The following is a 15,581-nucleotide window of genomic DNA, read 5'->3' as shown; positions in this document are numbered from 1 at the left end:
TAAAAATAAAGTCAGATGCCATGGCTCACACCTTTAATCCCAGCATTTGGGGAGGCCGAGGCAGGAGGATATTTTGAGTCCAGGAGTTTGAGACCAGCCTGGGCAACATAGGGAGACCCCATCTCTACAAAAATCAAAAACAAAAAACTTCGGTGTAGTGGCACATGCCCATGGTCCCAGCTACTTGGGAGGCTGAGGTAGGAGGATTGCTTGGACCTGGGAGGTAAATAGGCTGCAGTGAGCCACTGCACTCCAGCCTGGGTGACAGATAAATAGGAAAAAGAAAAATCTAAATTGAAGTTTTTGTGGGCCGGGCGCGGTGGCTCAAGCCTGTAATCCCAGCACTTTGGGAGGCCGAGACGGGCGGAGCACGAGGTCAGGAGATCGAGACCATCCTGGCTAACACGGTGAAACTCCGTCTCTACTAAAAAATACAAAAAACTAGCCGGGCGAGGTGGCGGGCGCCTGTAGTCCCAGCTACTCGGGAGGCTGAGGCAGGAGAATGGCGTAAACCCGGGAGGCGGAGCTTGCAGTGAGCTAAGATCCGGCCACTGCACTCCAGCCCGGGCGACAGAGCGAGACTCCGTCTCAAAAAAAAAAAAAAAAAGAAGTTTTTGTGTTATCAGGTAAACAAGTTGCTAGAAGCCAGGTACCATGGCTCACGCCTGTAATCGCAGCACTTTGGGGGGCCGAAGTGGGCAGATCACCTGAGGTCAGAAGTTCAAGACCAGCCTGACAAACATGGAGAAACCCCGTCTCTACTAAAAATATGAAATTAGCTGGGCATGGTGGCGCATGCCTGTAATCCTAGCTGCTTGGGAGGGTGAGGCAGGAGAATTGCTTGAACCCAGGAGGCGGAGGTTGCAGTAAGATAAGATCGCGCCCAGCCTTGGCAACAAGAGCAAAACTCAAAAAAAGAAAGGAAAATTAAAAGAAGTTGCTAGTGATGATGTCGCGACTCAGCACAGCCTGGTCCCAGTGGAGGCCATGCCATATAACTTTTTTTTTTTTTTTTTTTTTGAGACGAAGTTTTGCTCTTGTCACCTAGGCTGGAGTGCAATGGTGTGATCTGGGCTCACTGCAACTTCCGGTTCAAGCAATTCTCCTGCCTCAGCCTCCTGAGTAGCTGAGATTACAGACACATACCACCACGCCCAGCTAATTTTTATATTTTTAGTAGATAGGGGGTTTCACTACGTTGGCCAGGCTGGTCTTGAACTCCTGACCTCAGGTGGTCTGCCTGCCTCAGCCTCCCAAAATGCTGGGATTACAGGTGTGAGCCACTGCGCCCAGCCAACATTTTTTTAATGTTTGTGTTTTGATGAGCTCTGAGAACTTGCCAGTGAATGTAATGTTTTGTCATTTTAAATATTCTCTGATATAAAGGAAAAAGAAAAACTTACCTCAGTGAATAAACTCTGAACCAAGTGCTCATGAGACCATTGAATTTTTACAATCCTTTTTGACTGTATATCCTTAAAATGCCTTCTGTGGGTGAAGTGGGCTCCCCTCCAGTTGTGTCATTTTGTGTGTCTGCAGCGCAGTAGCTTGGCTGATTCACTCAAGAAAAGGGAACTGGCTCCATCAGCACTCCCCACAGGAGGCAGCTTGGGGTTGCAGGGGTTTAGGATCACAGCCAAGACCGATCCTAAGACCACTTACTGACCTTGGACAGTTTACCCTGAGGCACATTGCTCTGAGGCTCAGTTTCCCCATCTGTTAAATGAGACACCACTTACAGTGGGTTGCTTGATAGAGTGATTAAATGCCGTAACACTAATGGTACCAGCCAGGCATGGAGAAGTAAGTTAACTGTCTACTAACAAATGAAACACAAAGCCATGCCTATAATGGAAAGGATATTGTCACTCATGGTTCTTCAATTGGACTCTTTACTTTGTGCATGAATGACAGTCAGTCCTCAATGTACTTTGTTGAAAGGCTGGAATGAACTTGTGGGAATTGTAAGTTTGAGATGTGGCCAGAACTTCCAGGTGATTGGGAGGAGGGGATGGTGGGATTGTGGCATGTCGTGCTAACGTTGATTTACCTTGATTAGGATAGTAATTTACTGTACGTTTTTCACAAAAGGCTAATCAGGGAGTACAGCTAGCCGTAAAAGTAATTCAAATCTTCGGCAATCGGTATCTTTGTGCTAGCTTGGAAAATCCATGGCTTGTCTTAATTTGTGATGTTTTCTCTTGTTTTATAATCCAGTGGCATTTAATTTTTAGGTTCTATTGAATATTTATGTTCTTTGTAAGTCTGCAGAGCGAATACCTTAGTGTCTCCCCACTTAGCCTGATTTAGCAGGGGGCAGATGTTCATCTTTCATGATTTGGGTTAAATTGCATTGAAGGCACTCATTCTCCTGGTAGGAGTTTTAGAGTTACTAATTAAATTCTTAACCTCTGGTTCCCTTCCTTTGACATGTGGGAGTAGTTTTTTCAAAATATCCAAGACATTTTCTGACTCATTAACACATCCTTTTTTATTGAGGAGTCAGAGGAATACGCCTATGTTTAGAAAGCCTTTCCTTAGTCAAGACATGAATGAGTTGCACCTGTGTGAAATAATGCCTTGTTTAAAAGGTCATAACCTCCCAATGGTAGTGTAGGAAATGAGGTCATCTTCACTTTTTGTTCAGGGTGAATGCAAGTTAAATTTATTAGTTGGAATAATATATGTGTGGCATTGCTCCTACTGCTAATATAGATTGTAGCTATGAGGCGCTTGCCCTTCATTTGTTACAATGTTAATTTTCTCAATGTCCTATCATTTATAAAAGAGAAACCAAATATTTTAATCAGGTTTTATTTTATTTTATTTTTTTCGAGACGGAGTCTCGCTCTGTCGCCCAGACTGGAGTCCAGGGGTAAAATCTCAGCTCACTGCAACCTCTGCCTCCTGGTTTCAAGCAATTCTCCTGCCTCAGCCTCCTGAGTAGCTGGGATTACAGGCACCCACCACCACGCCTGGCTAATTTTTGTGTTTTTAGTAGAGACAGGGCTTCACTATATTGGCCAGGCTGGGCTCAAACTCCTGACCTTGTGATCCATCCGCCTCAGCCTCCCAAAGTGCTGGGATTACAGGCGTGAGCTACCTCACCCGGCTAATAATCAAAGGTTTTAATAGGTAGTATTTTTCAACACTCTTAGCATTTAGAGTTGAATTGAGATAGTTGCTGAAAAATGACTTAGTCTCAGGCTGAAAGTGTATGGGTTTTCACTGCCTTTCCTACTTGTTTAAGCAAATGAAAACTTTCTTTTTGTTTTTGACATCCTTCCTGAGATGGAAGAACGTTTATTAAGGCAGAAGAATTTTTGGAAGTCTGACATGTCAGTGTGTATGTGTGACTAGACTCTGGCTTTTAGCCATATGACCTTGGACAAGTCTCTTGACTTTCCTGAACCTTGTTTTCTCTAAAATGATTGAGTTGGGATAATTATATGTAATTTTCTTTTTTTACCCCATTTTTTTGTGGGTGAAAGGGCCAGGTATAAAAAAGCTCCATCTCTCCATCTGGTTCTGAAAGTTCTGATACTATTATTTTTTTCTTTGTGCCCTGGGATGAGGGATGATTTTTAAGAATCAGAAGAGACAAAGAGCATAAATGGTAATAGCAAAGGTCCTGGGTGGTAGGGCAGGGAATGTTGTCCTGACACTTTTATAGCCCTTCATCCAAGGAGGCTTTTTATTCAGAGGAGGATTTACATCTTTCTCTGCCCATAGCAGGCTGATGACATTTCACACATAGTAGGCACTGACTGCATAACTTTTCAGTGAATGCCTGCTTATGATGCAATTAAACATTAACAGTCACCAAGCTGGATTTTATTTTCACATAGTGCTGTATTCAGACTGTTTGTTGAAGGAGCTCATTGATGAATGTCTGGCTGACTTTAGCCCTTAGTAAAGGCTTGAGGATTTCATGTGCAGTATAAGGATTTAATTGTGCTATTTCTATTTTGTGTGTAAACTCAGTTTAGCGTCTTACAAAACATAATTAGAAACCTGAAACCTAAGCAGTTTGGCTGAGAGGACCCACTCTCAGAAGGCAGCACTGCCTCAGTTGGAAAAATTGCTTAGGAAATACGGGGGACCGAGTGGGGGTCTTGAGCCATTTTTCATGGGGCATAGTAGTGGGCAAGGCAGATGGCCTGATCCCTGACACTTCCTTCTACAACTTATAGGATGTCACAAGGATTTGCGGGCAAGTTGGAAAGTCAACACATCAACTTTCTTGAGAACTTTTCTAAGGAATTGGCTATAGAGAGGCACCTTTTAAAGGCTCCTGGAAATAAACTAGCTTTGGTGGCATGTTCTGAAATTCTGAGCTGGCAAAGGGACTACTACCAAATTATATAGCTCTAAATTTTGAATTTCAGGGGGCCTGGGGGCTGGGGGGTGGTGACAGTAGTAATTTGGTTACTTTCTCTGGGCCCAGCTGTGTGTTAACAGCATTCAGTAAAAGCTCTGGGTCAGAGTAAGAGACATGCATTCAGGTTTTAGATGTCTTTGTTTTTTCTTATATTGTCCACAGCAGCCATTGTTTGATGTCCTGTGCCTGAGAAACCAGGCTTTAAACTCTATGCCTTTGGAGATGGAGCCCAAAATGAGCAAGCTGGCCTTTGGCTGTCAGAGAAGTTCCACATCAGATGATGACTCTGGCTGTGCGTTGGAGGAGTATGCCTGGGTTCCCCCGGGCCTGAGACCAGAGCAGGTAGGAACTTCATCATCCTATATTTACTCTTTGTTTTTCAGTGTGAGTTCAGACTTCAGAACATTATTTTGCAAATGGATAGAACATCACTGAGATGCTGGAATACCACCCTCCTCAGTCCTTATTCTTCTTTGTATGGCTTTGAAGTTTTACTTTTGAAGGTCATATTTAGTTTCTCAATGGAAGTTTCCAGTCTCGTCGTACCTCATGGTTCCAGAAGCCTCATAAGGATCCCATTTTTGCTCTAATGAATGAAATCCGGAGTACTACATATGCATTGGTTATATGTATTTCGGATGAATCCCTCTTGAGAGTGAGAGGAATTTACCTTTTGAAAAACTTCTGTGACAACAAAAAGGCAATAAAAGAGAAAAGTTTCCATGCCAGTTCTCAGCAATGCTTTTGCTTTGGAAGCGAGATGGCAAGCTATCAGAAACCCTCTGAAGTGTTACTGCTTAGACATTTGACCTTTGATAACTTTGCATATAAAAGAGCCTGTCACTTACACCAGAGATTGGGAAAAAAAAATTAGAGAGTTAATTTTATGCTTTGTTTGTGTTGTTATTTTAAGGAAGATGAGAACATTCTATATGCCTATTTAATTTTCCCAATATCTTTACAATGATTAACTTGTTGAAAATCACGTGATATTATTAAAAGAGCAAAGGCATCATTTGAAAATAAAGTTGACAGTGGGGTGTGTGGTTGCTTTGCTCTGAGTTAGGGTTCTGTTTCCTGTAGGGGGGGACATTTTTTGAGAATAGGGTATCCTTATTTATCCATGGCATAGCACAGTACCTGGCACGCATGTAGCTGATATTCAGTAAGTGTTTATAACTGTAAAAAGCTTCTAGAGCTGATAGAATGGGGAGAGGGTGGAGTACTGGTGAAGCAGTTAGAAAAGCAGTATTTGGACAAACTACTTAGAGAGAATCCCTTCTTACATCTAGGGTGGGTAGGTTTTGTGTGGTACTAAGGTATTGAAGTAGACAGGCCCTAAATTCCTGTCTCATGTCTTTTTTTTTTTTCATTTATTCCTTCTCAGCTCTGCAGTATCCTTTGCAGTACTCATTAAGGGATGTTCCTTTAAAGATATCAGAACACAAACAGGCAGAAATTAAGTTTTCCTTTCAGAATGAGCAAAGTACAGCTCAATATGGCTTCTCTCCAATTTCCCTAGGGAGACTGACTTCAGGTATTCAGAAAATAGCATACATGGAAGCAAAGAAAGCTGATGTTTGAGAGCACCTGATAAAGAAGAGTTTACAACATTTAGCTAAACAGCTTTTGTCTTTGTGATGTGTAAACTTCAGAGAGCAAATTCAGTGTGTTTGTGTACTGGGTGGATTTGGGGCCATGTCACATAGTCTGTGTGGTAATTTGCACAATTCACCCAGAACTCTCTCTCTTGCTGATCTCTTAGTTGACCCGTTGGAAGATTGGCTGAGGAAGAGTAGTCTTTTTTTTTTTTTTTTTTTTTTTGAGATGGAGTCTTCCTCTGTCCCCCAGGCTGGAGTGCAGTGGCGCGATCTCGGCTCACTGCCACCTCCGCCTCCTGGGTTCAAGCGATTCTCCCGCCTCAGCCTCCCGAGTAGCTAGGATTACAGGTGTGCACCACCACACCCAGCTAATTTTTGTAGTTTTAGTTAGAGACAGGGTTTCACCACGTTGGCCAGGCTGGTCTCAAACTCCTGACCTCAGGTGATCCACCTGCCTCGGCCTCCCGGAGTGCTGGGATGACAGGCGTGAGCCACAGCACCAGGAAAAGTAGTCTTAAATGTGCATATTTTATGGTGCATAATTTATGATGTCCCTAATTTTCACTACAAATTACATTCCTGAAGAGCAATTTAGCAGCTGGGTGCTAGTTATCTGAAGGTTTGCAGTTCTGCTGAGTTGGCTCAGCTGGTCTTCTCATTAGCTACAAGAGGCCAAACCCTGTACCTAGGGAAAGGTAACTTTTAAAGATTAAGTGAGCTGAAATGCTCAGTTCTGTATACTGATGCCATTCTCACTGTCTCTTATGCAGATCCAGCTCTATTTTGCTTGCTTACCAGAGGAAAAGGTTCCTTACGTTAACAGCCCTGGAGAGAAGCATCGGATTAAACAGCTTTTGTACCAGTTACCACCACATGATAATGAGGTAAAATAGCCGGAAGAAGGCTAATTAGAAAAAAGAAAAAAATGCATGAGAAGCATTGAGATGCTGCTCATAAACCCCATATCCTCACTGGTGAGTCAGGCTCTCTTTTGCCTTTCTTTAGTTAAAATTTGGCCAGAGAATACAGCTTTCCATTCTTTGAGAGAAGAGAGAAAAGAGTATCAGTGTAATCAACTTAACACAAGTTGGTTTTTATAGTGTTTGCAGCCACCCACCAATGATCAGGAACCTACAAATGCCGGAGATTTCCCTGCCCCTGCATCCAGAGTGAATGCTTTATGGTCATTCAGGCCTGCAGTTGAGTTGAGTGCATGTAGAATGGAGAGTAAAAGTGGCAGTTAACAAGTTTAAACCTTTTGTGGAAAGGTTAATGTCCTATTTTTTTTTTTTAATGTCTGTGCTGATAAGGGTTTTCAATTAAACATTTCTTATTTAAAAAAAAAAAAAAAAGACTATTCCTTCACGCTGCATTTCCCTTTTTCTAGAGAGGCTGTAAAATTTGGATATGGTGTCATTTTAAAATCGTGGAGGTGTGACACAGGCGAGCTAAACTTACTATTTTATTTCCTGAAACCCTAACTCTGGAAGTAGAGAACTGGTGAGAAAGACTGTGCACTCAGTGTGGTGTTTCTGTTTTGCTTTCTGTGAAGGTGCGGTATTGCCAGTCTTTGAGTGAAGAGGAGAAAAAAGAATTGCAGGTGTTCAGTGCTCAGCGGAAGAAAGAAGCACTGGGAAGAGGAACAATTAAGCTTCTGTCCAGAGCAGTCATGCATGCTGTGTGTGAGCAGGTGGGCAGCCCCTTCTCCGATGTGTAGCTTGTGGCAGTGATGCGGATGGGGTGGATAGTTAGGGGTTATCCACTAACTATCTAGCAGAGGTGTGGGCCCTGAAAGCCTCCAAAAAGTGAGAGGAAGACAGCCTGGCTTTTTATTAAATAGCAATTCATGTTTCATATTTGTAACTAGCTACACTGCTGTGTATGACAGCAGGAGTCAGTCACCCTTGTGCAAACATTGGGTGAAATCCTGCCTTTGGTAGGATCCTGGCATGGAGGTAGGTGCTAGGATACATCTCGTATTCAAAAGAGGCAGAAACATAATGAAGACATTCAGATCTTTGCTGGCAGTTCTCAGAGTAGGAAATGTATCCAGCAGGAGACTGGCACAGGAAAACCACTATTTGTGTGAATCACATTACACCGTCCTTAGAAACAGTCGTAGTATGTCTGAGACACATGCCTTACAGTGGAGAATCACCAGTAATCCAGCATTAAAGAGCTATTTAATCATTAACAGAGGTGGCAAAAATGAACACATTCCTGACAAATTCGAGATTTATCCTAAAGTAGGAAAGCCTGAGAATCCCGTCTTTAAAAAATGATCCTTTTACATTCAAACCCATTTGTTTGTAGTGTGGGTTGAAGATAAACGGAGGTGAAGTTGCAGTGTTCGCCTCCCGCGCGGGCCCTGGCGTGTGCTGGCACCCATCCTGTTTTGTCTGCTTCACGTGCAATGAGCTGCTGGTCGACCTCATCTATTTTTATCAGGATGGAAAAATTCACTGTGGCAGGCACCATGCAGAACTGCTCAAACCACGGTGCTCGGCATGTGACGAGGTAAAAAAAGTTCATCCTTTCACACTGGGAAAAATAAGCTTAGATTAAGCCAATATTCCACTGTTTACATCTAAGCAAAATATTAAAATTTCCTGGATTTTGTTCTGTGTGCATGTTTTAAAGATAATCCTGTACATTCATACAATGAAGTAATCTATATTTGGTTGGTGCAAAAGTAATTGCGGTTTTTTGCCATAATGGTCAAAACCGCAATTACTTTTGCACCTACCTAATAGAAAGGGAAGCAGATGTCTTTGTACTTTGATAAGCATTATATCTTCAGTGCGTTGTGAGAAAATACAAGTTGCAGAAGAACATGTAGTAGATGGTCTTTTTTTGTTAAGGATTTAAAAAACAGTATGATACATGTATTTGTTTATACTCAGAAAAGGTATGGAAAGACAAATACCAAATTAGTAGTAGTTACCTTGGGGGAAGGTGGGAATGGATGATGGCTTGAAAGGAAAAATTTTTTCCCTTTAGCTTTTTAAAATAATTTTAGATTTACAGAAGAATTGCAAAGCTATTACAGAGAGGTCCTGCATGCCCTTCTCCCAGCTTCCCCTGATGCTAACATCTTACATAACCATAATATATGTATCAAAACTAGGAAATTATCATCAGTATAATACCATTAACTAAACCATAGTCTTTGTTTAGATTTTCCTAGTTTTGTAACAAATGTTCCTTTTCTTATCCAAGATCAATCCAGGGTGCCTCATTGCATTTACTCGTTGTATCTTAGTCTCCTTCCATGTGTGACAATAAACTTTGTTTTTATTTGTATACATTCATTTATTTGATCCTTTTTTTCAACAGTGTTCTATTTGAACATATTTTGGTTTTGGTCTTGGTTTTGTTTTGTTTTTTAAATTTTTTTGAGATGGAGTTGCTCTCTGTTGCCCAGGCTGGAGTGCCGTGGTGCAGTCTCGGCTCATGGCAACCTCCACTTCCCGTGTTCAAGTGATTCTTGCACCTCAGCCTCCCGAGTAGCTGGGATTACAGGTGCCTGCTACCACGGCCAGCTAATTTTTTTTGTATTTTTAGCAGAGGCGGTCTTCACCATGTTGGCCAGGCTGGTCTCGAATTCCTGACCCGAAGAGATTCGACTGCCTCGGCCTCCCAAAATGCTGGGAATACCGGGGTGAGCCACCGTGCTCCACTGAACATATTTTGGACACCAAAAATAGAAGAACCTGCCGGGCTCGGTGGCTCATGCCTGTAATCCCAGCACTTTGGGAGGCCAAGGCGGGCGGATCATGAGATCAAGAGATAGAGACCATCCTGGCCAACATGGTGAAACCCATCTCTACTAAAAACGCAAAAATTAGCTGGGCATGGTGGCGGGTGCCTGTAGTCCCAGCTACTCAGGAAGCTGAGGCAGGAGAATTGCTTGAACCCAGGAGGCGGAGGTTGCAGTGAGCTGAGGTCATGCCACTGCACTCCAGTGTGGTGACAGAGCGAGACTCCATCTCAAAAAAATAAAAATAAATAAGTAAAAATAAAAGAATCAGCCTGGACCCCATGGTGAGACCCCATTTCTGTCCCAAAATGTTTTTCAAATTAGCTGGGCATGGTGGTTGTGCCCTCGTGGTCCCAGCTACTCAGGAGGCGGAGGTGGGAGAATCACTCAAGCCCAGGAGTCTGAGGCTGCAGTGAGCTATGATTGTGCCACTGTGCTCCAGCCTGGGCTACAAGTGAGACCCTGTCTCAAAAAAATAAAGAGTCCTTAATCTGGAGATGGCCACCAGGTCAAATAAAGCATTATCAACACAAATGCTGTTCACTCAATTCCAGCATCTGTGTAGCTATAACTGTGTTGAGTCCACAGACATTTTTATGACTTTTCTTTCTACTGAAACACCAAATTATTTCACTAAAGTATTTCCGTGTTAATGTGTTCTTTGCCAGATTATGCCAAGGAAATGTTATTGGGGAACAAAAATAAGACCCAGTGAATTACTTCTAATGTAGAATCTGTTTTGTCAGGTTGAAGCAAGTATTTATTATTTAGTTTCTTTTTTCAGTACTGTCAATTTATGCTCTAGTTTGTAGCTAAATCAAGTTAGATTTAAGCTTGTGACTCTAAGAAACAAGGTTAGCTATTTGATTTTTTTAAGAGCCAGTGTCTGTCCATTGCCCAAAAAACATGCAGTTACTTGGCCTTTAAAATAGTTCCTAATGATTTTCTTTCATTCTCTGGTTTCACGTTTCTTTTTGAAGATAATTTTTGCTGATGAGTGCACAGAAGCTGAGGGTCGCCATTGGCACATGAAGCACTTCTGCTGCCTTGAGTGTGAAACGGTCCTGGGAGGACAGAGGTATATCATGAAGGATGGCCGCCCCTTCTGCTGTGGCTGTTTTGAGTCTCTCTATGCGGAGTACTGTGAAACCTGTGGGGAACATATTGGTAAGTCCACAGCCAGCCCGTCTGCCCTGTCACCTAGCCATTAGTCTGTCTAGAATTATCCACAGTCTTATTTTTTCTTTTCTGTTTTTTAAAGTTGAGATATAATTTACATACAGTGAAATGTACAGATCTTAAATGTTCCAGCTGATGAAATTTGACAAATGAACAGAGAGTCGATTCTTGTTTTTCATAGTAGTCGTGTTCTGTGAAGTTACTGCGAACGCTGGATTAGTGAACACTGAACCGTTGCTCGTGGGGGAATACAGGGTTAGGTTCCTATGAGCCTCTGGGCACTGCCGTTTCATCAACCCATCAATGCATAATCTTGTTTCATGTGTGTTTTTGCTTAAAGCCACTGCTTTATTGAATGTACATTGTTGATGCATTAATATTGAATTCACAGCCAGTAGTACCATACTCAAGATTAGGAGCTTATGTAATACGTCTTTTCTCCATAAGGCACATCACAGCCTTCTTGCCCTTAGGAACATGACAGCATTTCAGCACTGTCAGCATTACACTTGGGGTCATTTTAAACAGCAAACTCACCAACAAAAAGCACAAAAACGCAGAAAACATGGCAGTAGATAGATCAGGAATGCGACACTTGTCTACAATATGAGAGCTGAAACAAAAGGCTGGAGCATCTCCTGGATCAGTGCGTGTTGGTTCAATTCATATTTTTACCACTTTGCACATCTGCGAATGACCATGAAAGGGTTGCCAATATTAGTTTGGGGGTTGTGAATAAATTTTTATGAGTAGGCAAATTCACAAATACAGAATCCACAAAGAATGGGGATTAATTGTATCTGTGTCACCCACACGGCTCCCCATACCCATAATCTTTATTTTCTTCATTTCTTCCTTATACCTTGTTTCAGGCATTAAATCATAACTTATTTATTCTGTCCTTTTCAAAACAGGTGTGGACCATGCGCAGATGACCTATGACGGGCAGCACTGGCACGCCACAGAAGCATGCTTTTCTTGTGCCCAGTGTAAAGCCTCTTTGTTGGGATGTCCCTTCCTTCCCAAACAGGGTCAGATTTACTGCTCAAAAACGTGCAGTCTCGGTGAAGACGTCCATGCCTCTGATTCTTCCGACTCTGCATTTCAGTCAGCTCGATCAAGAGACTCCCGAAGAAGTGTCCGAATGGGCAAGAGCAGCCGGTCAGCAGATCAGTGTAGACAGTCTCTCCTCTTATCGCCCGCTCTGAACTACAAGTTTCCTGGCCTCTCAGGCAATGCCGATGACACCCTCTCTCGAAAATTGGATGATCTGAGTCTCTCCAGGCAAGGAACGAGTTTTGCCAGTGAAGAATTTTGGAAAGGCAGAGTAGAGCAGGAAACTCCAGAAGACCCTGAAGAATGGGCTGATCATGAAGATTATATGACGCAGCTCCTCCTCAAGTTTGGTGATAAAAGCCTCTTTCAGCCACAGCCCAATGAGATGGATATTCGAGCCAGTGAGCACTGGATATCTGATAACATGGTTAAAAATAAGACCGAGTTAAAGCAAAATAACCAGAGCCTTGCAAGTAAAAAATACCAGTCTGATATGTACTGGGCACAGTCACAAGATGGCCTGGGTGATTCTGCTTATGGCAGCCACCCAGGCCCTGCAAGCAGTAGAAGGCTCCAGGAATTGGATCTGGACCATGGGGCTTCAGGGTATAATCATGATGAAACACAGTGGTATGAAGATTCCCTGGAGTGTCTGTCAGACCTGAAACCAGAGCAAAGTGTTCGGGATTCGATGGATTCTTTGGCATTGTCCAATATCACAGGTACGTAATCTAGGGATTATGGGGTATTTGAAAAAAAGAGCTGCTAATTATTGTTGAATATTAGGATGATTGAGAAACACATCTTGTTTTGGTCTCTCTTCTAGGGGCTTCAGTGGATGGAGAAACCAAGCCAAGGCCATCATTATATTCGCTGCAAAATTTTGAGGAGATGGAAACAGAAGATTGTGAGAAGATGAGCAATATGGGAACTTTGAACTCTTCCATGCTGCACAGGAGTGCAGAGTCCTTAAAGAGTCTAAGTTCAGAGTTGTGTCCAGAGAAAATCCTGCCTGAAGAGAAACCAGTACATCTGCCAGTGCTCAGAAGGTCCAAGTCTCAGTCCAGACCACAGCAGGTCAAGTTTTCCGATGATGTCATCGACAATGGGAACTATGACATTGAAATCCGGCAGCCTCCGATGAGTGAAAGGACTCGGAGACGCGTCTACCATTTTGAAGAGAGGGGATCCAGGTCTCATCACCACCGCCGCAGGAGAAGTAGAAAGTCGCGCTCCGACAATGCCCTGAATCTTGTTACAGAAAGAAAATACTCTCCCAAGGACAGACTGAGGCTGTACACCCCCGATAACTATGAGAAATTTATACAGAATAAAAGTGCCCGGGAGATCCAAGCATACATCCAGAATGCTGATCTTTATGGACAGTACGCCCATGCCACTTCCGATTACGGCCTGCAGAACCCAGGAATGAATCGGTTTCTGGGACTCTATGGCGAGGATGATGATTCCTGGTGTTCTTCCTCTTCCTCCTCTTCCGACTCGGAAGAAGAAGGATATTTTCTTGGACAACCAATCCCTCAACCCCGGCCACAGAGATTTGCCTACTATACAGATGACCTTTCTAGTCCACCGTCTGCACTTCCCACCCCTCAGTTTGGTCAGAGGACAACAAAATCCAAGAAGAAAAAGGGACACAAGGGCAAAAATTGTATTATTTCTTAACCAAGTAGTGATGGAGAGCATTTGTTTAAAACTTAGCCATTAATCATCTGAATCGTATCCTTTTCTTCCATAGGAAAGTTGTGAAAATAGTTTAAAGTGCTTCCTTTGCCCATGTAAATGAGAACCCAACTGCTGTTTACGTGTCAGATTAACATTTGAAAGGTGTGATTTCTCCAATTTACCCTCCTTGGATGGTGCCAGGTGGACGTGACATCTTGTGCCTATCGGGTGCGTTACAGATCGATACAGCTGCTTTGGTTTCCAATCCTCAAGGGAATACTCAAGATGCTGTCTCAAGGGGATTGGATGTGGGTGTTGATTTTAGAAGATGGAGAACTCCAGCCACCTTTGTAAAGCAATAGTGTTTGTCATTTATGTAAGTCAGGTCGGTTCAGGTCTTGGTAGTCCGTCTTGGTGTGAGGCATGCCAGTCACGATGACCTAGCTAACACTGTGCATCTTATTGTGAGGCCAACTTGTCCCTTCCAACCCTCTTTGGCCAGGTAAACATTGTATTGTATCAGCGCCAGCTACAGATTGAAAAAAAAAAACAAAAAACATTGCTATTTATAACTTAGTATTTCATAGACTTAAGTGTATTCCTAATTTAACGGTGCAAATATTAATGTATATACTGTACAGTTCAGATTTTAAAACTGATATTTTTATATCCCTGAATTGTAAGCTGTTTGTTACGCTGCAGTGCTAGATTTGCTAGGGAACCAGAATTTATGGATGAACTGATTGCTTGTATTTTAGTCAGGGTTTATAAATGTAGATGGTCAAATTTATATTGCTTAGTGATGGAAAATTCAATTTTTTTGATTTTTTTTTTCCAAATATTAAAAAAGGCTCTGTATGCATGGTGGGGCTATGTAAATACTCTACAAGTATGGCCCTGTTAATCTTCCAAGTGTTATTTATGGGTCAAGCAATGTAAACTGTATAAATGTAAAAACAGCCCCCCACACATAACCCCTGGAATATATGGTAAAAACAAGTAGAAGCTGTTTCAGTGAGTGGGTTTTTTCCCCCTGCCTGCGGAGGGTGCCTTTCTCATTTTCAGCAAGGTGATGATTATCTCATGGGAAATGACAAAGATCTACTTTTGTGGCAGAGGACTTTGTAGATTTGTTATTTTAAGAGAGGTTATTCCTTTTTATTCCTTCCCTCCCGCTAATTTGTTGGCCTTTAACAGCAATTTTGGAAACTGGGTCTTCTGGTTATGTTTTTGTTTTAAAATCTTTAAATTAGAGGATGCTGTGCCATTGGGTGCTTTAAGTTAATATGAGTTTCTGGTTCAAGGAAAACTTATGTTGGATCTGAACTAATGAGCAGATATTTTGATATGTGCCATTCTTGCATATACATCTCAGTCCTAACTAAAGGTTCTAGTGGCATCCAGGACCTTTGGGGAGGCATTTAAAATAAACACTTAATAAATAACAAAACTACCTTTCTGAATATAAATATTTGCAGATGTATCCAGATAACTTCCATTTTGTGCCTGTGTTCAGGCATGATTTATTTGGCAGTTGTTCTACCATTAACAGACCTCCATTTGTCTCGTGTGTCCACACGCCCCACTTGTAGGCCAGAAATAGGGCTTCAGACACAGAGGCATTATTTTTTCCATATAGACTGGAGTGGGGAAAATTTGGCCTTAGGGAGGACAGACACAAGTCCAACGGGTAAACCAGCAGTAGGTGGACAGCCTTCCCACGCAAGGGTTTGTATCTGGGCTACACAGATCCCCTTCAGAAAAGCACCAACGGTGAGCGAGTTCTTTACTCAGTAACTTAACAGTCCCTGGTCTGGTGCCTTTAAAAAACCATCAGCAATGAAAAGGAAGTGCATACACATCACAAAAAAATTCAAATAGGGCAAAAGTCAGAGACAGCATCTCCTTTCCATTCTTCATC

General features: G+C 42.4%; 1 protein-coding gene across 12 annotated transcripts in view; it reads left to right on the top strand.

Moving 5' to 3' along the window:
* PRICKLE1 (prickle planar cell polarity protein 1) overlaps window positions 1–15,110 on the top strand; it is a 126,628-nt gene extending 111,518 nt beyond the window's left edge. For 7 of the 12 annotated variants that reach the window (XM_005570601.4, XM_065524049.1, XM_065524048.1 and 4 more), the window contains 7 exons: window positions 4,544–4,723; window positions 6,753–6,866; window positions 7,535–7,672; window positions 8,296–8,499; window positions 10,723–10,909; window positions 11,836–12,699; window positions 12,804–15,110. In XM_005570601.4, coding sequence (XP_005570658.1) covers window positions 4,592–4,723; window positions 6,753–6,866; window positions 7,535–7,672; window positions 8,296–8,499; window positions 10,723–10,909; window positions 11,836–12,699; window positions 12,804–13,660 — 2,496 coding nt within the window. In that variant the 5' untranslated portion in view covers window positions 4,544–4,591 and the 3' untranslated portion in view covers window positions 13,661–15,110. Of the gene's footprint in view, window positions 1–4,543; window positions 4,724–6,752; window positions 6,867–7,369; window positions 7,426–7,534; window positions 7,673–8,295; window positions 8,500–10,722; window positions 10,910–11,835; window positions 12,700–12,803 lie in introns of all 12 variants that reach the window. The other 5 variants (XM_074006613.1, XM_074006611.1, XM_045366477.2 and 2 more) reach the window with 3 other exon arrangements.
* Window positions 15,111–15,581: the final 471 nt, after the last annotated feature.

The sequence above is a fragment of the Macaca fascicularis genome, chromosome 11, assembly GCF_037993035.2.
Source record: "Macaca fascicularis isolate 582-1 chromosome 11, T2T-MFA8v1.1".
NCBI classification, from domain to species: Eukaryota; Metazoa; Chordata; class Mammalia; order Primates; family Cercopithecidae; genus Macaca; species Macaca fascicularis.
This window is presented reverse-complemented; position numbering and strand designations above follow the sequence as displayed.